The sequence below is a fragment of the Leptopilina boulardi genome, unplaced genomic scaffold (assembly GCF_019393585.1).
Source record: "Leptopilina boulardi isolate dan_hultmark-lab unplaced genomic scaffold, ZJU_Lbou_2.1 LbouV2_341, whole genome shotgun sequence".
In the NCBI taxonomy this organism is placed as follows: Eukaryota; Metazoa; Arthropoda; class Insecta; order Hymenoptera; family Figitidae; genus Leptopilina; species Leptopilina boulardi.
In genome coordinates, this window is record NW_026137909.1 from 2,233,520 (window position 1) to 2,260,585 (window position 27,066).

Here is a 27,066-nt window from a genome sequence, read left to right on the forward strand (position 1 = left end):
AGATGATAATTTTGAAAATAATGAAAATTTAAATTTAGTAACTTATTCTTTTTATTTTAAATATTATGAAATAAGAATTTTATTATAAAAGTGATAATAAAAAGTAAGTTTTTTGTAATTCCAAACAAACCACTCAGACATTTAAATATCAAGCGCGGTATTGAAAATCTGACAAGTTCACTTAAAACTTAAAAAAAACAAGAATAAAACCATATTATTGACCCAATTGTTTTCTTAAAATATGGACTTTTATTTGAGGGGCTGATAGTAAAAATGGTTTAAAATAACGGCAATTGGGAGCAAAAGTGGGATAAGTGACTTGGGAGCAAAAACGGGTTAAAATGATTCGTGTAATTTATTGATAAATTCATTATATTAACGATTAAAAAATATTAACAATAGGAAAAAATGCATATTTTATTATAATTAATATTTTTTAATCGATAATATAATGAATTTATCAATAAATTACACGAATCATTTTAACCCGTTTTTGCTCCCAAGTCACTTATCCCACTTTTGCTCCCAATGTTTTTTTAAACCATTTTTACTATCAGCCCCTCATTTTCATAACGAAATTTTTTGCAACATTGAAAACCTAATATTTATTATTTTTCATCAATTGGCAAGTTCTGATTTCGTCGCGCGAACGAGGGACACCATTGACATTCTGCCGGTAATTTTTCTGGCAAATTTTTCCAGAGTGTTTCTGGCGGCTGAAAATTGGAATTTCAACAAAACAAGTGGCCACAAAAACTAATTGACTAAAAGAACATTGATTTATAAATATAGTACTCCAAATTTTTGGGCAGGACAGAGAATTACAATTTTAATCACTCATTTAAAAATATATATATATATATATATATATGATAATTTATAATAATTACTGATAAAAAAACATATTTTTTCGTATTTTTAAATGTCTTGACCTTTAGGGACATAATGTATCACGTGGTCGTAACAAAACATACTTTCTATAAAACATGATTGGTGATAATCACGCTGGTAGTACTCTCAGGTGAAACCGGAAAAATACTTACCTACTTTATCGTTCACTTCACCTACAATCCATTGAGTCAGTGCAGTTGCTCTCAGCTAAGTGAATAGTGAGTTTCAAATACTTGCCGTGCTTAATATTCACGTGGTGAACACAAGTTTGATAATACGCGGTGCTTAAGTTTCATATTTCGCAAATTGCTTGACATATGGAAGTTAATTAAATTCATTTTACAAGCCAATATTCAGGTATTTTAAATAATATACAAATATTATTCCTGAAAACTATAAGTTTATTTATAAAAATTGAATGACCTACTAAAAAATTAAAACTTTTATTTGAAATAGTTGATAATTATAAAAAATTAAAAATAAAATTACTATCAATACTCTTTAAATTGATTTATTGTCTCGATTTAGCAAATTTAAACAAAAAAAAATATAAGTTACAGTTGTTTTGAAGTTTATCGCAGAGATATCAATGCCAAAATTCCATCAAATTAGAACAGGTTTTAAAATTGATTTTTATACACAATAATTTTTATTTATATTTCATCATGATAAAAAAGATTCTATTTTTTTAAAAGTTAAAAAATAAATTATTATTTATGAAACTTTCTTTAAATTTGAAACAATGACAAAAATGTAAATAAATACTTTTAAATAAACATTTTTTTCTCTCTTTTTTTAATATGTTTATATCAATTTAATTATAAATGATAAAATTGTTTTACAACACATATGTAGAAACCTTAAGCACCATTTAATAAGAATTATTTTATATTTTTAATTTCATCATATATTTATGACTGATATAAATATTTTTGCAAAACAAAACTTGTAAATGAAACGAAATTGACTCATGACAATTTAAAAATTAATTATTTGAAAAACAGTCTAAAATCGAGTTATACGTTTAGAATTTATTGTGTTTGAAATCCACCTGTTCGTTATTCAGATCACGTTCAGTTTGTATAGATATAGTTAACTACATACTGTACATTATATGGTCAGTGTCCGCACGTGGTTTACGAGTTGTTTTTTAACGTTAAACATTAAAATATTAAGAAAAAGGTGTAAAATTAAGATATAAAGAAATTTCAATAATTAATTTATTATATTACTATTATTTCTAGATTCAATTCATTTTTTCAATAATGTCAATGAGAAATAAAAAATAAAATTTATAGTTTAGTGATGTTGACACCACTTGTTATAGTCAATTTAAAATTGAGATATATATATATAATGCAGGAGCCTTCACAAAAGTCGAATAATTTTGTATCGCTTCGATGTTTCGAAATAATAGAAAATTATGAATAGAAAATTTTAATTTAATTTAAAGTCAAAAAAGAAAGTTAACAGATATTCTCTGTTTCGATTCATAAATAAAACGAAAGTAGAATTTAAAGCTAATTTGGTTTTGTAAACGAGACAAATGTATATGATTTCAAATTTATTTTAAACATCTAATGGCTACACCAAAATTTAAAATGCTGTCAAATATTATTTTCTACTAAAAATTAAATGTTTATATGTTTTTATATATCGCGCGTGAATCACGCGGCACGGAAATTTTGATATCCCAGGAATTTCCTTTGTAGTGTAAAAATTTCCCGCATTTTATCGGTATATTATTCCGTTAATTTTAAAAAATCCTATATAAATAAACTGCAAATTTAAGGTTTTAAGAAAAATGTATGTACAATGTATTCCACGACAAGTTAGAAGTCTATCTACAATCGAATATCCGATTTTTTTGAAACTTTTTTTTACAGTGAAATTTTGAATATTTTTCTTTCATGCAATTTTGCTCGAATTTAAAAAAATATTTTCAAGGTATGACGTCACTTAAATTCACCTGTTGGAAAATCAGTTAGTCCAAATTTATAATAAATAATATACCGTTGAAAAGGAAATTAAATTACCTTTCGAACCGTCGTTCGTTGAATAATATCCAATAAAAATTGACATACTTATATAGTTGATCAAAGTTCAAATTTCATGCAAATTTTGATGATTTTTAGATACTTGTCTATAACTTCTGCTAATTTTTTCTAATCCAAACAATAAAAAAATTTCAAGTTTTAAATTCTTTATTGATAGTCTATTAAATTACGAAAATTTTGAGTCCAATTAGAGCACAATCGGATGAAAAATAAAAATTCTACACTAGATTTATTAAACGAAACAATTTTTTCATTTTTAGTAACCTCACAAGTGATTTCGATCTAAATCTCTTTTGCATATTAAAAAATCCACTTCTTTGATAAAAATTTAAATATTTTTGATTATCATGTGACAACCGTGTACAAAATTATTCTACTTTGTAAAAAAATATATTTTGTGCAATAAATTAATACCAATTTCGTAATTATATAGAAATAAAAAAGTTTGCCATGAGATTTGCAGCAAAAATCTTGGTGCCCTGATTACGAAAATCATAGTGACAATACCCGAAAATTTGATTTTTATAGCAAAAACCATAAAAAAGTCCTAAATTTTGTGTTTTTTTTTCGTTTCTTGGGTAAAATATGCAAAATTTAGAAAAATGCATAAAATATAAGAAATGTATTACAATAAGATCTACAACTTTTATCTAAAAGTTTTTTTTAATTTTGGATATTTTACCCAATAAATGAAAAAATCCATAAATTTTAGGAGTTTTTTTTCGGGTAGTCACTATGATTTTCGTAATCAATGCACCAATATATATAGTATATATAAATAAATATACAAAATATAAAAAACCTACCTTCCAATTTTAAAAAATTCATATCTCGTAAACTGTTAGAAAATTGGAAAAATATCATGAAATCTAGTTTCAATTAGTACTAAAAGAAAAAAGTTTCAAAAAAATCAGATATTCAGTTGCAGATAGACTTCTATTAATTTGGTATGGAATACATCATATACACTGAAAAAAAATTTATTTAATTAAAATATTCGGTTACTTGACTATTATCAAATAAATATTTATTTGTATAAAATAATTATTATTTGAGTAAATTAAATGATATTTGTTTCAAATATAAAAATTATTCGTACTCTGGACAATCTGTAAATATGCTTATGTTGAATAAATTTTAGTAAATAATAAAAATATTTCTTTTGTTTATATAATATTGTTTTATTATTTTTAAAAAAGTTCAGCATTTTTTGCAAAGATGTGAGAAGCAAGGAGATTTTTTTTTCAATATTCCTTTTAAAATTATTACTGCTCTAATGTTAATTACTAAAAACTTGATTAAAAATATCTGAGATAAATAATTATTTACATATTCCATTTTTCTGTTTTTAAGACATAATCGGATAAGAGACTGTAAAAAGCTCAGTTTTTAAATTAATATTGCATAATATTAGAGATAGCGGAATAATTACTCACCCCTTGGTAATTCCGATCACCTCCCCCCTCTATATGACAAGTCATGACAAAATGTTATTATTATTATTTTCTGCAACATTAATAAATGATAAGATTTTTAAAACAGGAAATCAATCGTTTATTTAATATTGAATTTTATGGCAGTGAAGTTTTATGTTTAGTCTTGTGCTCATAAAGAAATTGCTGTGTTATTAAATTTATGAAGTCCGTGTAATATTGAAGTGCAAATTATTAATCGAGCGTAATTTTTATTTTTTATATTTATCATATATTTTTTACCGACCATGTGAGTGTTTTGAACTGTTCTCTAATAAACTATAACAGTATAATACTTCAGAAATATTTTTTTAAATCAGATAGCTACAATTTAGAATAAATTATAAATTTTAATTTTTAACAAAAAATACATGCATTTTTTAATGTTTTTTAAATATACGTAATATCGAAGAAAAATGTTGTTTTTTAGCTGAAAACTGCAAAACGTTTAAAATAGGTGGTCAATTATTTAACCCTTAACTGGCACAATGGGTCCAGTAGACCCAAGCATATTTTCGAGCTCAAATTAATTGAATGTGTAGCTTTTGGATATTCTTTTGAATATTTTGTTTGACACATTCTTAGTAATTTTGTAAGTTTTTGGATACAACTAATTCGATACAAAAGAATAAATTAGCATCAAATATTAATAATAATTATAAATTTTTAATTTTAACCTAAAAAGTCACATTTTATTCGTAATGGCGTGAAGTGTCGCGTACATAAAAAAAGCGGCAAATTTAATAATGCATCCTATTTAATGTCTATTTCAAACACAGAAGTAAGGCGGGTTGCATATACTAAAGTCTTAATAAATTTCAACCTTATATTTGAGTTGATTTATAGTCAAATATATAGTCTTACTGTTTGTGATCCCTTATCAGAATTTACAATAGGGATATTTCGTCGAGCTATATATTAATTTAAAATAAAGCAAAAAAATTCTTAAAATATGGATTATAAAGGGTTCTTTTACCATATCTTTAAAGCAAATATTTGAATGAAAACAAATGTCCAAACTGTGTTTTGAAAGTTCACTTGTCAAATAACCTATAACTTTGTTATTTTTCTTAATTAATTACAATATTATTGCAATTGTAAGAATAAATAAAATTTTTACAAAATGTAAAATACGCCCTAATAACACAAGATATCTTGGGATATATTGATAATATCCCGCAGATATCCTAGGGATGTCCTATGGATATCAAAAGGATCTCTTAAGGATAACCAAAAAATCGGCGGTTTGGATATCCTTTGGATATCCCATGGATATCTGAGGATATCTACAGGATATAAGATCATAAGATTTTTGTTTTTATTATATTATTATTCATTATATTAGCTTAACAATTTTAACCTTTAAAAATATATGTTAAGATATTAAATATCCCGTGAATATCCTAAGAATATCCCACGGACATCCTGAGGATATCCCATGGATATCCTGTGATATAATATCCAATAGATATTTTGTGGATGTCTTAGGGATATCCTGTGGATATCCTATGGATGTCCTGTTGATGTCCCACAGACCGGCGGTTTGGATATCCTAGGGATATCCTATGGATATCCTAAGATATCCTGGGGACCATTCTAGGATATTGACCATTGATATGGATATCCTATGGATATCCTAGATATCCTTTTTTTATGAGGGACTTACCATACACTTACAAATTTTCTTACCACTTTTTTATTTAAAAAATTTTTAAATTTTAAACTGTCACTTTGTTAATTTTTCCGATTATAAACGCGTTAATATAACTCTTTGAAAAAAAATTTATAAAATTCACAACATTTGAACAATATTAAAGTTATTAAAAAATTAATTTCAACGTAATGAACTACTTTCATTTTTATAAAATTAAAAATAATGCCTTTATTTCTTTTTGTTTTATTCATTCATATATTATAATTAACATTACTGACATTAGAGAGTTTTTAAAATCGTCCTTTCATGCATGAACCAAGGAATTAGATACAAATTCATTATCCAACATAGTGACCTAGAAATGAGAGAAGGATACAAAGAAAAAAATGGATACGGTAATTACATGATAAAAGGGGTGGATAAAAAATTGTTGAAATAAAAATAACAATTTAAATCAAAACTGTATTGGACTTAATTAATTGCATTACGTATAATAGCTTACAAGTGGAATACATTTTTTTATACTTTTTGAATATAACTTATATTTTCTTACAATATTTTCTTTGTGATGTACAAATTTAAATTAAATAAAATGGATACTTTCAACACACAAAATAAAATTTTAATTTGTTTTTTTTTAATTCACATTAAAAAAAGCAATATCATGTTTCTGCTGTAAGCTAAAATTATTAATAAATCAGTATTAATGAAATAATTTTTAATTATGTGAGAAAAACTAAAAAATAATTTAAAATAATTGAAACATTATTTTAACCCTTAACTGACACCATGGGTCAAGTAGACCCGAGAATTTTTTCTCGCTCAAAATAATTGAATGTGTAGCTTTTGAATAATTTTTATATTTTAATATATTAGTTTGACATATTCTTAGTAATTTTCTAAGTTTTTGGATACAACTAATATTCGATACAAAAGAATAAATTAGCTTCAAATATTAATAATTATAAATTTTTAATTTTAACCTAAAAAGTCACATTTTATTCTGCAAAATAAATACCTTTTTTGCAAGTCCTGCTTTTTAAGTAACAATATTAAAATTTAAATAACTCATGAATTTTTAAGTAAAAACACGCAATTTTTTGTTTTTAGATTTCACAGTTTTTTTTAACTCACTTAAAATAAATTAATCCCTGTAAAACTAATGGAATTTTAAAAAACACATCATAAGCTACATCAGATTAAATTTTTGTGCAAAAATATTCAATACTGTACAATACACGTTTGAATACGTCGGATCCAGCAGACCCGTTGTGCCATTTACGTTCGAAAGCAGAATTTTGTCAGTTAAGAGTTAAAAATCTATTATTGAGTGTAAATGTTAAAAATAAGTTTTAATTAAAAATTTAAATTAAAAAAAATATTATTTTTATATTTTTTTAGTCATACTGTACATCAATTTTACTGATATTTATTTCACTAAATTTGTTTAATCTGCTATGGCATAGTAATTTTTCGTTTATGTAACGACCTACTAGAATAGCATGCTGTTAAGTGTAATATATATATATTGACCTCGGTCAACCTATATAAGAATCTGAATTATCAACTTCCGACTGACCAATTTGTTAAAGTCAATTTTTACTAATGATCTATTTACACCAAGCTTCATTTTTACATTAGAAGAATAAACCATGATTGATAAAGTTTAAAAAAAATTTCATAATGTTTCTAAAAACTAGTAACGCAATTTTGTTAAACTAAAAAATTTTTTAAAGTAAACAATATTATACAAGAGACAAGATAATCCTTAAATAGCAAAAAGTTCGTCATAATTATAAAACAAGCACAAGGAAAGCAAATTCATCAGTTTTTTGGTTTCTCATAAGATTTCATAAGGATACCGATTTGTAAAATTCTAAAAATCCATTGCTTCGATAACGTGTTTTACCTATATTTTCAAAAAAAAAAAATGATAAAATAAATAAAAAAAAATTTTTATGGAGCAAACATTTTTTATGTTCTAAATTTAACCTACCTAATTAGTATAAACAAAATCGTATTCCATTAAGAAGAGGCACAATAGACCATTATATCTAATATATATTTTATAAATTTAAATACATTTCACATAAAGTTGCAGAATTAATCACTACTATTATGTTTTAAAAATATTAAAATCCTTTTTTAAATAACTTCTTTTCTGTTCGCACTTTTACGTAATATATAACAATTGGTCTGGTTGTTAAATCATCTAATGCACTATGTCCAATCATCCCACACGTTTTCCGCGGCTAAAGAAAAAGAAAAAACTACTTCACAATACATAGAAATCTTAAAAAACAGAAAATAACACTAATCGCTGTTTGCGAATATAAAGTAAGATTTAAAAAATTCAAAATGGCGGATTCAATATGTCCGACGACATTTTGAAACTCAAACGCAATTCGCTCGAAACTTGTTATTCGGGGGTTTTTATGGTCCTTAATTTGAAATATCAAAACTGATTTTCAAAATTCAAGTAAGATATTTTTAGTAAATTTTATAATACGTTATCCATTAAAATTCTTGAATTTTTTTAATATTGCCCAACATTTATTGTGGTAAAAGTTCAAAGGACGATGGAGTATTATCAAAATTTACTTCCTAGAAAAATAGTAGCTGCTTATCATCTTTACTTTCGTAATTATTTCACAAGTCCTAATTTGATCTTTCACTTCAAAAAAGTAGTTAAACAATCTTATAAGGGAAAATAATAATTTGGAGAAAATCTATCAATGTTTTAAAGAATCCTTCATATTAAATCCGTTATTTTAAATTTTAAAAGGTTTGATTTCAGATTCGTAATCAGCAACCCTAAAAACCTCTAGGTACCTAGTTTCATAAACAATACCGTTTTTTAATAAAAATTCTCCGCTTATTCGTTAGGATAGAAAACTCTGATCCCTAAATCCCAACAGTTTTGTTTGTCGGAATGTGTAATATAAAATCTGTTATTTTGCTTCATTTTGATTTAATAATTGTTATCGATTTTAAAAAATTAATATTTTAATAACATTCTATAAAGTAACAATAATAATAAATAATGTAAGATTTAGTTTTAAACAAAAGGAATGAGTCTCAAGGGCTTCTTCTTACATGCATTACTACTCTTATTTTTAGCATCTTCAGTTTTATTCATGCAATAAAAACAAGTTTTTCTATATGATATTTACAGTATTTTTATTATTATTATTTGCAATATCTCTGAATTTGTTATATAAAAATTATATAATATTTCTATTGTTCTCAATAAAAAGTTTAAATTCTTTATTGACTAAGCTTACATAAAATTTCTTTCACATTTCTTTTAGTACCACTAACATTTTATTTTCTCTATTTATTGTTATAATATGCATTTAAAAAATTTAAATGTAAATCTTAAAGATATGAAACATTACTTTAAGATTAAAAAAAAAAATTATTTAAAATAAATATAGGAGTACAGTTTTTAATTATATTACTCAACATCATTTGTTGTCTGTTTTTTATTAAACTTAATTGTGGAAATACGTAAATTATTTAAAGTAATAAATTATATGACTGTGGTTACATTATTAATTAGATTTGAAAAATATTTTTTACCTTAAATTGAAATTAATTTTTAACTAAATATTAATGAATTTAATTTAAAATTTAGATTTTTTAAAAATAATCTTCTTTTTATATTCATGAATTTACAATTTTATTAATAATAATATCCAATAATATTTCATAAAATTATTTACATATTTAAATACTTTCTTTTTTTTAACAGAATGGAGAGAAGAAAAGTTTCAGAAGTGAAGGAGACTGATTACGGCTCGTGAGTATAATCACCTTGATTTAATACTAAACAGCGATTATCTGGGACGCATGAATAAGCTCCAAAACAAATTTTTTATAATTATGATTTTATAAAATCTTATTCTGTAGACTCTATTGCTTTTCTAAAATACTGAATTGTTAAAATATTAATTTTGCAGAATTTCATTCTACCAATTATATCAATGTTGCAGAAATTTTATTTTGATAAAAATAAATTATTAGAAATTAAATTTTGATTGAATCTGAATTTGTATTAAACGTTGTTTTGTAGTATATTAATTTTATAGAATATTCATTTGTTTGTATATTACTGTCCTAGAAAATTCAAATCATCGAAAATCAATTTGACAGAAATAATTCGGAGCTAAGTTTAAATTTGATCTAGCAGAAATTATCAAGAAAATTGTGACTGCTAAATTTTAAACTTTGTTCCGAAATATTTTTTTAAAATTCATTTCCAAACATTTGCATTTTCTAGAACATTAATATTCAAACAAATTAATATTCAGCAAAAATTAAAATTTTTTCTAATCTTCTTTCTGCAAAATTAAGATTGTTTTTTGAATTAATGTTTAGCAAAATTAATATTTTGCTTGCGAACAAATTGAATTTCTGTCAAATTGATTTCCTCCTAAATAAAAATTTTGCAACATTGATAATCGCTTTAATGGAAATTGTACAAAACTAATATTCAAATAAATAAATATTAGACAAAATTAAAATTCTGTACAATTTATTTCTGGAAAAATTAAAATTCTTTTAAATTATTATACTATTTTGCAAAATTAATATTCTATGAAACGTTTCGTACAAATTGAGGTTCGATCAAATTTAATTTTTGGAAAATTAATCTTCGTCTATCACGGTGCGCCAGAAGGTGGTTTAAATAAAAATGAATTGGCACTTAAAAATTCTTTTTGATTATGATTCTTAGATGAATAACAAACATTTCTCAATAGTTTTTAAAATCAGTTTACGTGCCCGATTTAAATAAAATTGAGTTTTTATATAAAAACAGTGTTTTATGGGGAATCAGAATTTGTTTAATCTAATAAATACTGTAATAAATGATGAAATAATTACTTATTTTCAATTTTACATATAAATAATTATATTGCTGTAGTGTTTGTGTCTGATTTTAAAAAATTAAATTATAATGTTAAAAGAACGATTTTAAGAGTGACAAAATTTATTTAAGAGAGTCGAATGGTCTCTGAAATTTTTTAGCAAGAAAAGACCATTAATTATCGCTCTATAAAAACGGCACTAAACGTGAAAATGATAAACATTGATTTTAAAATACTTTCTTCTCGAAAGACGGACACTTTTTACAAAACCAGCTAGAGATCGTTATCTTATATAAATTTCCTAAATCCTAAAGATTATACGAATCCATACAAAAACACGATTGCAAAACGAAAAGTAATATAATGACAGGTACATTACCTCTTGCCGCCGTCAGATGGCAGCAGCATGCAGGGCGCACAAAGTCGCAGATGTTATTAGATTAGTTTTCTACTTTTTGTTTTGCAACCATGTTTTTGAATGGATTCGTATAATCTTTAGGATTTAGGAAATTTATATAAGATAACGATCTCTAGCTGGTTTTGTAAAAAGTGTCCGTCTTTCGAGAAGAAAGTATTTTAAAATCAATGTTTATCATTTTCACGTTTAGTGCCGTTTTTATAGAGCGATAATTAAAGGTCTTTTCTTGCTAAAAAATTTCAGAGACCATTCGACTCTCTTAAATAAATTTTGTCACTCTTAAAATCGTTCTTTAAACATTATATGATTTAATTTTTTTAACCTTTACTTGACACACTTTTTCTGAGTATCATACTTGACACATTGGGGTTTTTTGTACCCCATCGACAAAAATCATCATGAAAAATAAAATATTAAATATATCTACTTCAATTTTTTTTTACATATTCTTGAGAGGTGTCTTGTGAAAACTATATAAGTTATGTAGTAGAATATTTAAAGTAAGTATTTTTAAAAAATTGGAAAACGTGAGGTATTTCGAGAAAAATTGGTAAGAATGGAAAAACGTGGGGTATTTTGTACCCCAGTGTGTCAAACAAAGGTTAAATCGGACACAAACACTACAGCAATATAATTATTTATATGTAAATTGAAAATAAGTAATTATTTTATCATTCATTACAGTATTTATTAGATTAAATAAGTTCTGATTCTCCAAAAAAAACCCTGTTTTTATATAAAAACTCAATTTTATTCAAATCGGGCACGTAAACTGATTTTAAAAACTATTGAGAAATGTTTGTTATTCATCTAAGAATCATAATCAAAAAGAATTTTTAAGTGCCAATTCATTTTTACTTTAACCACCTTCTGGCGCACCGTGCTATATCTAATTTCTGAAAATTAATATTTTAATGATTAAATATTCATCAAAAGTATTATTCTACAGAATAAGATTCTATAAAATCATAATTGTGAAAAGTTGTTTCTAAGGGGGCACTCGCAGTTGTAGCGCTAAAAAATAGATATTTTTCATGAATTCTTTTCTTGTAAACCATTAATTTTTTTCAAAATATCGATTTATTATCTAAAAGTACATAATACAAACTTGAATGAAAAAAAAAGTTAAAAATATCAAATGGTTCTAAAGTTATGTCCTGTCGAAGTGACGTCCTTCCGAAAAACATGGTTTGCGGTGACCAACACTATGGAAATCTGGTTCGTCTGAAATAAAAAAATTAAAACTGTTTTACATTTATTAAAAGATTATCTAAAATTAATCCTTCGATTAAAGTTTAGTTTATTATGTATTGAAAAAGTATGTTAAATTTCAAGACAATCGGTTTATTAGTTTTCAAGTAAGAGTGGTCACCGACTTCAAAAATGCATTTTTGAAAAAAACTTGTTAAAACTTTAAAGTTTTAACTCACATTTACATGAAGATGAAATTTTTTTTGGAAATCAGATGGAATCATCAATTCCGGGTCCATATAATAGTTCTTCAGCAGATGAAGCTGCTTCCAAAATTCTAATTCAAATATAAAGGTATAAAGACCCACACGGCCGTTAAGGCGCTCGCACACCTCCGGCTGCTTGCGGTGTGACCGTACGATTACTTTCTTCTCGGACGACCTGACGCGCCTCCCTCTCAGCCTGTATATCTCATTCAATTTTAACCGGATCATCTTAAAATATTGTAGACATATTTCTGACTACATATACTTTAAGAATATGCAAAAAAAATCGATTTTTTGAAAGTTACAACTGCGAGTGCCTCCTTAAACTTATTTAACATCTCCAACGATTAGCTTACTTAAAAAACTGTTAGAAATATATATTATATCTAGATACTTAAGTGTTTTTCGTATTCCAAAATTTATAATTATTTATTCTTATTTTAGAGTACAGTTAAAGGAAGAAGAAGAGTCAACATGGTGTTTTTGGAGAAAGCGAAGATATATTGTTGCAGTGCTTGCATTTCTGGGTTTCTTTGTTTCGTACATATTACGTGTGAATTTAAGTGTTGCTATTGTGGCTATGACTGAAAATAGAACTATAAAAAATGATGATGGTGAAATTATTGGATACGTGAGTTTATTTTCTTCTGTGTTCATGAATTTTTTGTACTAAAAAATGGCAATTTACTTTAGTTATATAAAATATAATTTTTTACTTTTTACTAGCATCAAGAATTTGATTGGGATAGAAGGCTTCAAGGTCTCATCCTGAGTTCGTTTTTTTATGGATACATTAGTACTCAATTATTAGGTGGCTGGTTGGGAGCACGTGTTGGAGGAAAACGTGTATTTGGACTAGGAATTGCTGTTACTGCACTTTTTACCATAGTGACCCCACAAATAACAAGATCTAGCGTTTATTTACTTGTAGCCGTTAGAATAATTGAAGGAATTTTTGAGGTAAATACTTCTGTTAGTTAAAATTCGTCTGCAAAGATATTTAAACTAACAAGACGCAAAAAGACATCTTTGTCTATTACTAAGAGTATGATCTTATATTTTTTTACAGGGCGTTACTTACCCTTGCATTCATGCAGTATGGGCAAATTGGGCACCACCATTGGAAAGGTCAAAACTTGCTACATTAGCTTTTTCTGGCAGTTTTGTTGGAACTGTTTTTGCAATGCCTGTTTGCGGAATCATGGCAGAACGATTTGGTTGGGAAAGTATTTTCTATGTTTTTGGAGGAATTGGAATGATTTGGTTCGTTTGTTGGTGGATTATTGTTAAAGATAGACCTGAAGATGATCCCTTTATTTCTCAAGGGGAACTAACATATATCAAGCTTTCACTTGGCAACGTTGAACGAAGAGTAAATATTCAATTAATATTACTTAAAATTATATTGTAAAATTTAAATTAACTTTTACTGTTCTAAGGAATTTGTGTTAATTGACGAACATGTATGCTTATAATATTAATCAATTCGACACTCCTAGTGGATAAAATATTTATTTTCAAGCCAGTGGAATAAAATGCTAATTAAATCAAGCGTGCATTAAAAAGTTAGTTTAAAATAATGTAGTAGTCATAAATAGTCAAATCCTGTTCTTATAAAATCTAACTAAACTAACTTTTTAACGCACGATTTATTCTTTTGTGTTTGAATGTAGAAAATTGTCCATCCTTGGAAATCAATGCTGACATCTGCACCTGTTTGGGCTATTGTTTCTGCTCATTTTAGTGAAAATTGGGGATTTTATACCATGTTGACACAACTACCTACATACATGAATGGTAACTGCAAATAAAAATATTAGAATATTTCATGTATTATCAGTTTTATAATAAGCATTTAAAATTTATCAGATGTTTTAAAATACAAGTTGGAGAAAGCGGGATTTATGTCAGCTCTTCCATATTTAGTCATGGCAATTGTGCTTCAATTATCTGGCCACCTAGCAGATTATTTGAGATCTGAAAAGATTTTAACTACTACACAAGTAAGAAAAGCTGTGTTATCAAATTGTTTTATAATTCTTTTTAAGAATTTCAAATGTTTAAATTTCAAATACTAAATTAACAGAAATATTAAATGAATCTATTTTTCCTTGTTAGAGTTTGAAAGTAATTTTGAGTTAATTTAGAAAGAAAGCAAATGTGAGAAAATTTTTAATGATTACCACTTCTTATGTAAATTAAAATATTGACTTGAGAAATATCAAAAAAATATTAAATTTAATAACGAATTTAAATTAATAAAAAATAATATTTAAGGTACGAAAAACATTTAATTGTGGAGCATTTTTAAGTCAAACAATGTTTATGACTGCTGCGGCGTTTGTGACAAATCCTGTTGGAGCTGTTGCCTGTCTGACAATAGCTGTCGGACTTGGTGGGTTTGCTTGGTCAGGATTTAGGTATGAATAATGTCTTTATATTTATTACACTCAAAATATTTTCTCAAGTCTGGCGGCATTTAATTTAAAAATAAATAAATTATTTTGTTTTTCAGTGTTAACCATTTAGATATTGCTCCTCAGCACGCAAGCGTTCTAATGGGAATAGGCAATACAATTGCCACTTTGCCCGGTATCGTCAGTCCAATTATTACTGGATTTATTGTACAAGAGAAGGTATATATATAACCGTTTTTAACATTGAGAATCTTCTCAATTAAGTGTTTATATAAATAAGAAATAAAATCAAACCTATTGGATATCGAATCAATAGTAAAATAAATTGCTAATTTAATATATTTTGTTAGTTTTATTTATATTTACAGTTAGTAAATGTTAAATAATGTAAACGAAAAATTATTTTTGTTTCAGACTGCCTCGGAATGGAGAGTTGTATTTATTATCTCAGGATTAATTTATCTGATAGGAGCTACTATTTACGGAATTTTTGCTTCTGGTGAAAAACAACCTTGGGCCGATAACAGTAAGAAGGAAAAAGTTTCGGCTTATGAAAATACTGCTATGGAAATAGAAACTTTTTAACAATCAGAATTAAACATTTTCAATTCATCATCTTACTTTTCTCACTTTTCCACGTTTGTGTTCAATTAGATTTAGTCCTTATTTTTTATAATTGACAAAAATAATGTAAATGAAAAGTTAACAATTGTTTCTGTGATTCCGAGAATTATGTGTATGCAGGATAGATTTAGAAACCAATTAGGGTCAAGTTTAAATTCTCTTAATGTATAAAAATTTAAACAATTTACTGGAAATATTTATTTCTTATTTAAGGTTTGCTATAAGTTATTTAACACTCATACGGTAACTTCTAAAACTTATAATTTTGGAACACTGGGTTAGTGTAGCACAGTCCATTTTAGTTTTCATATATATATGGGATGAATCTGCACCGTTTACAAGTTATTTTAAAATAAAAGTTTGAAATCTCAGCAATTGAATGGCATAAATGAGAAAGCCAACAAAATTAATTTTGAAGTTTGATAGTAGTAGTTTAAGGGAAAAAAAACAAAAAATAAAATTGATGAAAAAAAGTACATCAAAGGTGGGAGGGAAGTCCGTGTATATGTGCGCTTACCCCGCTTATATAGAAATGAAGAGCAATTCAAAAACAGACTGCGTTAGACTAACACAATATACCTTCAGAGAATTAAAACTTCATGACAATAATATTTGTTATTTAAACTTAATAAGTTTAAAATTAAAAAAAAATAATTTGACAATCACGAAATCTTAAAATATATTTAAGAACTCGAACATTTTAAGAATAAAAAATTTTATCAAATTAAACTGCTTTATTGTTAATACAACTAGTATTTGTTTCTTTAATGCTAAACTTTTAAATTTAATTTTAAAGTAGTTCAAAGAGTATAGTACGAAACACTTTTGTCTAATATTTTCAACAGCGACAAATATTATTTCCAGCTCTTTTTAAAATTGACATGTTTACTCCCCCACAGCACCGAAATATTCTTTAAGATTTCATTTAAATATTCAGGAAAGTTTCACACTAAACATTTATTTAATCGGGACATTTAAATTTTTACACAATTTTCACTGAACTTTGCAATTAAATATTCCGAACATTTCAAATAAATCTTTAGGAAAGTTTTGGTGCTGTGGGGGCTGTATAGCTTCGTAATGCAGAGCGTTGATGTGCTTTATATAAATATTGAAATAATGGTAATTGCTAATTAGTATTTACAATAAATTCCGCACAAAATCGGTACGGTATAACTCATTATAATTAGTATTTAATAAGTGTATATAATACGATAGGTTATTTGTTAAGTGAGACTAAATATTACTAAATAGTATTAAATATTTTAATATATTGTTATTCAATAATGTTAAAAAGCTAATGAGAATACTGGTTCAACTGTGCGAAAAATAAAAAATAAAAGCACAAAAACAACTCACACCTATACCACTTTTAGGTGTTTTTATATCTTAAAAGTTATAAATGTTGAGCCGTTTGCATTAAAATTATCTTGTAATTTTTTAAATTATATTTTTACTACTTTCAGAAATGGATTAAGTTATTACAACTGCCTTAAAAAGTATTTTTTAAGCAGTAAATTGCCATAAAAAGTCTTTTTACGGCAGTTGGTCCAGAATTGACTTAAAAAATAAAACTTTATCCGAAAAAATCAAATAGTAAAATGTCACTTTTTCATGTCAGTGGCGAAAAAATTAATTCTTCGTATAAAGGTGTAATATACATTGTATGTGATATGCTAAGAAATAATTCTCGAATTCAAAATAATGTTGTAAAATGTTTTCGATTATTATATACGGATAAAAATAAGAAAAATAGCTGTAATTTCTTTCCCTAACAACCCGTCAAGAAAAAGTTAATTGACAAAAATTAAAACGTTCACAAATATCATACAATTGAGGACCCTGCTAAAAAAATCAGTTAAATTCCAGATAAAAACCGTACGGATGTTGCATTCTAAATGGTTCCATACGGAAATGTACCCGGCATTAGACACGGTTTTAATCCGGCTCTTACAAGAGAACATATTCTTTTGCTACCCGGATCTAACCGGCTTATACAAGGTTATTTAAAATAATTTTACATGATTTTAACCTGGTTTTATATGGAACACACAAGGATTTATCTGGCTTGAATATGGAAATTTATATATATTTCTACAAGGTACCTACCCTGTTCTATGAGGAAATGAATTAGGTTTTTGTCCCGGTTTCTTACATGGTTTCTACATGAATTTTAAAGGGTTTCCTAAATTTTTTGGGCAAAAAAATCGAATTTTTTTTTCATTTTTTGATAGGAAAGTATGTTAAGAATGTGTGGTTAAACCATTAGATCGCAATTCGCTCATAATCTTAAGTTATTTAACAAAATACATATATATATATGCGTCTGGAGATCGTATAATTAACCCTTTCGTGCCCACGATAAACCGAGCTAATGGATTTGCTTGAAATTCGTTACTCGGGGGTTATTGGGGTCTCTGATTACGAATTTAATGTCAGATTTTAAAAATTCAAAATGGCGGATCCTAGATGGCGGACAAATTTAAAAAATGCTTAGATTGGCTCAAAATTCTTACTTAAAGGGTTTATGGGGTTGCTGATTACGAATATGATGACAGAATTCGAAAATTCAAATATAAAAAAGGTTTTTTGGTTTGCTGATAATAAACCCGACATGGTCATGGACCCAGTACGGATAATTCATCATATTCATATCATTTCATCATTTTCGAGCAAATCCGATTAGTTTTAAAATTTTCGTCCGCCATATTGGATCCGCCATTTTGAATTTTTAAATTCTGACATCATATTCGTAATCAGCGACCCCAAAAACCCCCGAGTACCAAGTTTCGAGTAAATGCAATTGATTTTTAACTTTCATGTCCGCCATATTGGATCCGCCATTTTGAATTTTAAAAATCTGACATCATATTCGTAATCAGCGACCCCAAAATCCCTTGAGTAAGAATTTTCAAGCTGATTTAGTTACTTCTGCTTGACTCATTATAACCTTTTGATATCAAAACTTTAAACGCTTTTTTCTCAAAACACTATATTTAAAAATGGTAACCAGCAGAACTCAAAAACCGTTTGACCGATTTCAAAAATTCAAGTTGCATTCGATTCAGTGGAAGTTTTTGCAGGTCCTAAACCTCTAATATATTTAAAATATTCAATAATCAGGTTTTTGTGAGTGATTGATTGTCAAAAAATGGTGTTTTTTCAGTTTTTTGGGTTCCAAAGCTTGCCATTTTTTTAATTTTAGATTTTTTTTAATATCTCGAGGTTTAGGACCTGTATTAGGTCTTAAACTTTAAAATCACGTTTGATTTTTTTATTTTAGATGATTCTGCGATGAGCTACAGTGGTTACCGTAAAGGACCTTGATTTTGACCAGTGTACATAGCGACCTCTGTAGAAGGAGCATAATAATATTTTTTAAGATCGCAATTTTTTTTAAATAGTTCTTGACGTATATAGTAACATGTAAAAACTTTTGATCAATTATATTTTAAAACTTATTAGTACATGATCTTTTAAAAACCTTCTATTTTAGGGCAAAAAAATTTAGGAAACCCCTTAAATGAGAATATATTCAACTTTTACCTGGGCTTTACTAGGTTTATAACTGGTTTACCTGTAATTATACCTGATTTCTAATAGTTCTTATACGGAAACATACTAGGTTTTGGTCATGGTTTTTAGCATGATTTTATACAGTTCTTTAACGGAGAAAACTGGAAAGTACCTTCGGTTTCTACCCGGTCTCTATATGGTTCTATTATATGATTTCCATCCGGTCCTACCTGGAAACGTACCAGGTTTTGCTCACGGTTTTTAATACGGTTTTACATGGTCCTTAAATGGAAGAAGCTAAAAAAGGCCCACGGTCCCTACCCGATCTCTATCTGGTTCTATCATATGATTTCTATCCGGTTCTACCTGGAAACATTAGGTTTTGGTCACGGTTTTTAATACGGTTTTACACGGTTCTTAAATGTAAGGTACTAAGAAGGACCACGGTTACTACCTGGTCTCTATCTGGATATTTCATATGGTACTTATGAAATCAACCACAGCATGATCATTTATGATGCCTGAAATTTAAATAAACTATAGTGTTTATATCAATTAAATTATATTAAATTATAGTGTTTATATTAAATAATAAAAATTAAAATTTTTATTAAAGAAATATATCAGAAACATTGTTTTCGTTGTTTGATAAACGTTAGTAAATAGTAGGAATTATTTTCAACATTCTTAATTTTATTTCAGTTTAAAAGCTTTTGTGAAAAAAATTTTTGACTTGTAATTGCTCAAAAAGAAATATTTTCAATATAAACATTTTTTTAAATATTTTTTTTTTTGGAAACATCGTAATTTTTGTAATATTTGCAGTGATCCTTTCAGTATACCTAAGAGTTAATTAAAATAATATTTAACTGTTCAATAAATTTTAGAAAATGTAGAAAAAAGTTGTTTACAATGAAAACTTGTAATATTTTTTTAAAACAATTATAAAAGTGTTTTATTATTTTAAAAAATTATACATATATTTTTTACCCAAATAAACTATGTTTTTTTGTAATTAATTTTTTAAAAATGAAAAAATTATGATTCTTCTTCACTTGCAGTCTCACTGGAATTTGCCTCATTATCTTGATCGCTTCTATCACTTTCTTCATTGAGAGTCTCTTGATTTTCGATATCTTCCAAACTTTCTGCATCACTTTCCCCTTGAACTGTTTTATCATCTTCATTATTCTCCGCCTCTTTGTTAACTTCTTCCTTCTCTGCGCTGTGAACCTCAACTTTCTTCTTCTTACAATTTTCTCCAGTTCCTTTTTTTATCTTCTTTGTCCTTTTGGTAGATCTTGGTTTGCGATTTAATTCGGAAATAACTCGTCCTATGTAATCTGTAGAGTTCTTTAAATGTGATATGATATCATCCTCGTTTAATTTCAGCTTGTTTTTCATCCAATGTTCTGCCAGAACTGCAAGTAAACATATTTATTTTAATGACTACTAAATCAGAGTTGCCACAAAAATATATTTTTCAATTTTACTGACTTATAGCTACCATGTAAATAAGTATTGTTTAGGTAGGTTGTGACGTGGCACTTTTTATATAAACAAAACTATTAAAATTTCTTAAACAAATTTGAGTCCGAGTTGTTGCTGCTGTTGGTTGCAACTGAGATTTCCAGCTCAATGGTCATTAATGTTTGTTTTTTTTGAATTGTTTATAAACCCTCTATTATTCCCTTTCATGAACATAACTGCAAATTGTGCCCCGGACAACACGAGAAGCCAACCACTAATCCACCGCAGATTTTGAAATTCGCACTGTGAGGATTTGGAAATACTGGAAGAAATCAACTGCAACGTCAGAACGCATGCGCCACTCCGTCACATCCGTCCGCAACTAACAGGAAGATACCACCGTAGTTAACTCAGTATCGACTCTTTATTGGAAATCGACCAACCCTGGACTCAACCTCCACATGTTACCCGATAAAAGGATCCCTCGTCTCGGAAGTATGTCCGCTATTTATTAGTCTAAGTAGAATTCGAGGAAGCCATCCTAGAGGAATAATTAACAGGAGGCAATTCCACTGTCAATTCTCTATGGTATTAGAGACGCCCCTTGCCCAGGACCGTATAATCTCTGGCACATTGGCCATGTTTCCCTTTTTCCTTTTAATCACAATAATCAAATATATGTTGCCATGTCCCAGACCCAGATTATACGGAGGCTGACGACAGTGAAAATTAACAGCCCGGAAAACAAAGAAGAGTGAGTGTGAAATCACAAAAGGAGAACATACCACAGGTCACTATTCTCCACCTGTGATCACGTCACTCGTTGAGCGTAGGGATACAAGCTGGTCGTGCAAAGACACCGGGAAAATGTGCGGAGAGGGGCGAGCGAGCCTACGTCGCGGCAAAAGCCAAAGGATTCTCCCTCTTTTCTTCGCAAGCAGCCAAGCAGCAAGCAGTAGCTCGGAAGTTTGTGCGCCGAAAGTCTTTCTTTTCTATTCGTAGAAACAAATAAATTAAATAGTGAAAACGATCCAGCTCGATCCTGCCGAGAAGTCCTCGCGAGAGTATTTTCTCCTAAATAAAGTAAGTGCCTCTGACATATTCCCCAAAATTATATCATTTGTGATGTAATTTAAAACAGGTGGTTTGGCCGGCCTCGTGGTCGAGCGAGTGTTGTGAATCCTCTTTTTTTTGTGCGTAACAGTGCTCTTGTTTTCTTTTGAAGAATAATCAATGAAATAGCTTCATTGATTTTGATTATTTAATTCGAATTAGCAATTCTGTAATTCTCTGGTGTCGCTTTAAGTAGATGTCCCCTGTTTGGCTCTCACTCTCGCTCGACCACGCTGCTCGGATTTCTCAGTCAAGTAAGCTATTTTTTTATGTTAATATTACATTTCCTTTGTTTGTCCCCCTTATTATAGTGTGTTTTTTTTCCTTTTTGTGGATATGTCCCACTTTAACACAATTATAATAAAATATTCGTGAGTTTGTCCCACGAAATATTCATTTGTCACTCAATTCGATTATTGTCCTCGTGATGAACGACGAACAATCTCGTGGAATGTCCCACGAGAATACCCCAAATGTCCCACGAGAATGCCCCCAAACGTCCCTAAATGTCCCACACTGAAATTGTCTAAGACCCTGAAATCTTTTACCCTAGTGTGTATTATTGGCACCTTTCCCGCCCCATATTTGCTAAATAAGAACCCTATTGTGTAAATCTTCATATGAATTATGCGTATTTTTTTATTGTAAATTAGATATATTTTGTTTGTACACATTTTGACCATTTGACCTGGGAACTCGTTTTGTGAAGAAAGACGCCATTTCTGTTACTTAATTTAAAACTTTTGATTTTTTTTGTCTTTTGAAAATTGTGTAAAATTTGTTTAGTGTTGCGTCCCTGATGTCGCGGTTTTATTGTTGTAGACTTTCCTTGAAACGGCTCTTAGGGTTATTTTACATTCGTTTTATGTCGCGGTCAATACATTTTATTGTAATCAACTTTTATTGTAAATATTAATTTTGAAATCTCCTGAATAAATTGTCAATTAATTTATTTTATATTGAATGTGATTTTCTCGAACCCTGACCTTCTCCCTGAGTTACCAATACCTTTGTCGTTCACCTCACGCATTTCGTTTCTACCTTCAGTGTAATTTTATCGAAAATTAGTAAATTTTGGTATTTTATTTATTAATTAATTCAATTAACTTTTTATCGTTTCTATTAAGTTAAATTTCGATTCACTCTTGATTAATGTCTTGCTAGTTTTAGGGATTTAGTCCCAATTTAAATTAGAAGATTTGTCATAATGATTTGTTTCGCGATTATATTTTGTTTATATTTTGTCCCTAGAAAGGACTGGCGCCCAATCGTCTGGATATTTCGTTCTCTCTCGCCCTTCAGGGGAATTGAAATGCGTTGATACTTTTTGCTTTTCCTTTGAATCGGACTTCAAAGACTTTGGCGATTATTTTGTTCATTATAATCTGGATTGATATTATTTATCCTCAACACTATTTGTTTATAATATTTACATTGACTATTAATTGTTTATGTTTCTTTTTTTTTTGCCAATATTTGTCAAAAATTTATTGTTAATGACTTGTTCTGTTGTTATGATTATATATAAAAAAAAGTCCGGTTACAAGGTTAATATTTACCAAGAATTGCATTGAGTTTGTTAGCGTCCAAAGCGGGTTTTGCAACTGCATCTTTTACTGCATTACTTTTCTTCTCCGTCACACTTAAAGCTTTGAGAAAATTATCCGTAAAAACCAAACGCGATAAATTAGAAATAAATCTTTTAGGGTTTCTTGCCACAGAATACCGCATGCGGTCATAATCACGTGTTGGAACCCATTCTCCATCTGCTACATGAGTCTGTAATAAAGTTTTTAAAAATTAATTCCAAGTGAATTTGCAATATTTCATCATTTTAATTTTCAACATACCCTTGAAGAAATCACATCACGAAATTCTGGAGGAAGATTTTCTCCAGTTTCAATGATTTGCGTCAACGTTCGATTGGATGTTTCTCTGGATTCCTTAATTGATTCTGTTATAAATTTATGAACATATTTAATAATTTTATTATCACAATAATATAGTTGATGTTTGCGATCACTAAGAGTTAGACTTAATTATATAAATTTAAATTTAACCATAATTATGTTATCAACTGAATGAATATTTTATTAATAAAAATAAAACTTGAATCTAATTAATCAATATTATTAACTTCATAATTAAAATAACACTGGTTATATTACTCATTAAAATGTCCATTGTACAGGATTTTATATTTTAAGAACTTTTTATTTCCGTTAAATCATATGTAAACATATGGTAGATTTTACCAATTTAAAATTTAAGGTAAAACGATTTTGCAAACATTTAATTTATTATAGAAAATTTTTATAGAACAAATCTACATATTTGAATGGACACTCTGCCTCAAGAGATACATAGACTTGTTTGACCATTGCTTACAGAAAAATCAAAATGGAAGGCTTCAGAGTGGAGGAGCTGGTTGTTATTTTATTCGATTCCTTGCCTACAGGGCAATGCGTTCATGGACCTAAAGGCGTATATGAACAGATGGCAAAGAAGACTTTACAAGGCAATGTTTTTCAAAGCCTCATATCAGAATTAGATGCATCTCAAAGTGTAACTGCATTTTGTAAACAGTTATTTTCAAGACAAGAAGTTTCGTCATTTTGTCGCACCGAAGAGGTAGTTTTAATTGGGAAGGGTATACCCGATGAAAGCTACAATGATGCTTGGAAAACTAGAGAAGTTCTTACTTTTAAAAGGTGCATATTTTCAGGAATGGTTATTAATTCGACAAGATACGAAAGACCGACAAAAACCAATGATACAGTCTTTAGGCTCGATGATGGAAATTTCGTCCAAGTATTAAATTTATTGAAATGCAGTGATATCGCGTTTACAGAAGTTACTATGCTCAAAGTAAAAGAAGTTGTACTCTGTAATACCCCTAGCGGATGGGTTCAACGCGATTTGAACGGAATAGCGTTGAAACACCGTTGGGAACACAACGGTCACTAAAAATGTTATTTAAACAATAAAATATAATAAAGTATTTATTGGTATTTGTAGAAAAAGTGTTCATGAGTAATTTAAGACCTTATTTGTATCAATTTAATACGAAATAAGTGAAATAAAAGATAAAATATGGAACACTGTTATATCAGGGTTCTCTGTCAAATTTTTATATAATTCAATGAAAAGTGTTTTAGATATGATTTTTGAATAATAAAAAAAAACAGTGAAAAAGTATTAATTTATTATTTTAAAGCATTTGAAAGGGTAATAAATAGTGAAAATTAATGTGTTTATTGTGTACTATTTGTGTGTATAGAACAACGTTTTCCGACAGCAAGTTACTGGTTACATCGGTGAACGCTAGATGGCAGCACAGTAAACAATTAATAAGACTTTGACAAGAAAAATATTTAACCCACTGAACGTCGATGATGCATCCTAGACACAAATAAAAAAAAATGCTAAAGACTTATTGAATATTTTTAAAAAATGTTACTAGGGGGTTTACAAATTTGATATCAGATTTACAAAATTCAAAATACCAAATAAAATATAACGAATAGAAAAAAATTAAAACATAATCAAATTCTCCATCAACTTGTTACTCGGGGGTTTTTGGGTTCGCTGATTACGAATATAATAACAAATTCGATTATTGTTTAATTGTTTTGATCCGACATATTGGATCCGCCATTTTGATTTTTGGAAATCTGTTATTATATGCGTAATCAGCGACCGAAAAAACCCCCGAGTAACGTAGTTTTAGAGAATTTGTTTTAAGTTTAATTTTTTTGTTTCAAGATTTTGAATTTTCAAAATTTGTTATTATATTCGTAATCAGCGAACCTCAAAAACCCCCGAGTAGCAAGCTGATGGAGAATTTGATTATGTTTTAATTTTTTTCTATTTTGTTATATTTTATTTGCACGGAGGAATAGTAAGGAGACCGATCTTGCTGTAGTAGCGCTTCTGAAAATGTCAGAAAAACATGCACGATAAATGCCAGTTTCACTGCATTCTACTCAACCATCAAAAAACCTGAGCATACGCATTAGCCATGTGCTGTCTCTTTCTCTCGCAAAAAGTGTGCGAGTGAGATCTGGCTGACGTATATTTCTCAAGTCTTCCATGCGTGTTGTGATGAAGGGGTTATGTGTTATTGTTATGTTATTATTTTAATAATTATTATTAATGTTTTTTTATATACTTAAACATGATTTTGGAGATACAATATCGCAATGGTAAATAAAATTTCTAAAATAAATACTGAACACTAAGATTTTTTTTGTGACATATATGAGAGATTCTTTTTCAATCGCCCCAGCCCAAAAAGTCAATGTTCTGGGATTGGCTTCATACTTTGGTAAATTGTTGTCCTATATGATAGTAATAAATTCCTAAAATATAAACTCATTAAAAAAATATTTGTAGAAACTAGAGGGGGTTGAAGTTTTGACGTTAAGGGTAACATTGTCATTTTCAAATCCGTATAACTATGACAAAAGTTAATGGATTTTAATTTATCTGTAATGAATTTTAATGCATTTTTCACGTACTTCTCAAAAATTTATACAAAATTAAAAAAAAAAAATTTTTGACCCCTTTTTTTCAAAATCAACCCTTATTTTTCGATTTTCACCCCTTCGGGTATTTTTTTTTATTTTCATTGGAAAGCTGAGATTTTTTCCCATGAGCTGTGTAAATATGAAAATGGGACAATAATAATTTCGTCAGAAACAGAATATTAAAGTAGGCGGTGCCGATAAGGGGTATACCTAGAGATCATCTTCGAGGATTTAGGTAGGCACCGCCTAATTTAATATTATGTTTCTCACAAAATTATTATTGTCCCATTTTCATATTTACATAGCTCATGGGAAAAAACCTCAGCTTTCCAATGAAAATAAAAAAAAGGAAAAAAAAAATTCCCGAAGGGGTGAAAATCGAAAAATAAGGGTTGATTTTGAAAAAAAAGGGGTAAAATTTTTTTTTTTAAATTTTTGTAAACATTTTTGAAAAGTACGTAAAAAATGCATTAAAATTCATTATAGATAAATTAAAATCCATTAACTTTTGTCATAGTTATACGGATTTGAAAATGACAATGTTACCCTTAACGTCAAAACTTCAACCCCCTCTACT

The 27,066-nt window shown here is 27.9% G+C and overlaps 2 protein-coding genes across 2 annotated transcripts; one reads left to right on the top strand and one right to left on the bottom strand.

The window, feature by feature from the left end:
• The first annotated feature begins 1,064 nt into the window (after positions 1 to 1,064).
• On the top strand, positions 1,065 to 16,590 carry LOC127285808 (vesicular glutamate transporter 2.2). The gene is made up of 10 exons (XM_051311993.1): positions 1,065 to 1,248; positions 9,829 to 9,876; positions 13,265 to 13,451; positions 13,547 to 13,780; positions 13,890 to 14,192; positions 14,494 to 14,617; positions 14,690 to 14,823; positions 15,098 to 15,240; positions 15,336 to 15,456; positions 15,652 to 16,590. The coding sequence occupies exons 2-10, from the start codon at positions 9,830 to 9,832 to the stop codon at positions 15,820 to 15,822; spliced, it is 1,464 nt and encodes a 487-aa protein (XP_051167950.1). The 5' UTR covers positions 1,065 to 1,248; position 9,829; the 3' UTR covers positions 15,823 to 16,590.
• A 3,786-nt stretch (positions 16,591 to 20,376) lies between these two features.
• Positions 20,377 to 24,144, bottom strand: LOC127285710 (uncharacterized). Its single transcript, XM_051311848.1, has 4 exons — positions 24,129 to 24,144; positions 23,811 to 23,914; positions 23,520 to 23,739; positions 20,377 to 20,798 (listed from the first exon to the last, which is right to left on the bottom strand). Exons 1-4 carry the CDS (start codon positions 24,142 to 24,144, stop codon positions 20,416 to 20,418), a joined length of 723 nt encoding a protein of 240 aa, XP_051167805.1. The 3' UTR covers positions 20,377 to 20,415.
• Positions 24,145 to 27,066: the final 2,922 nt, after the last annotated feature.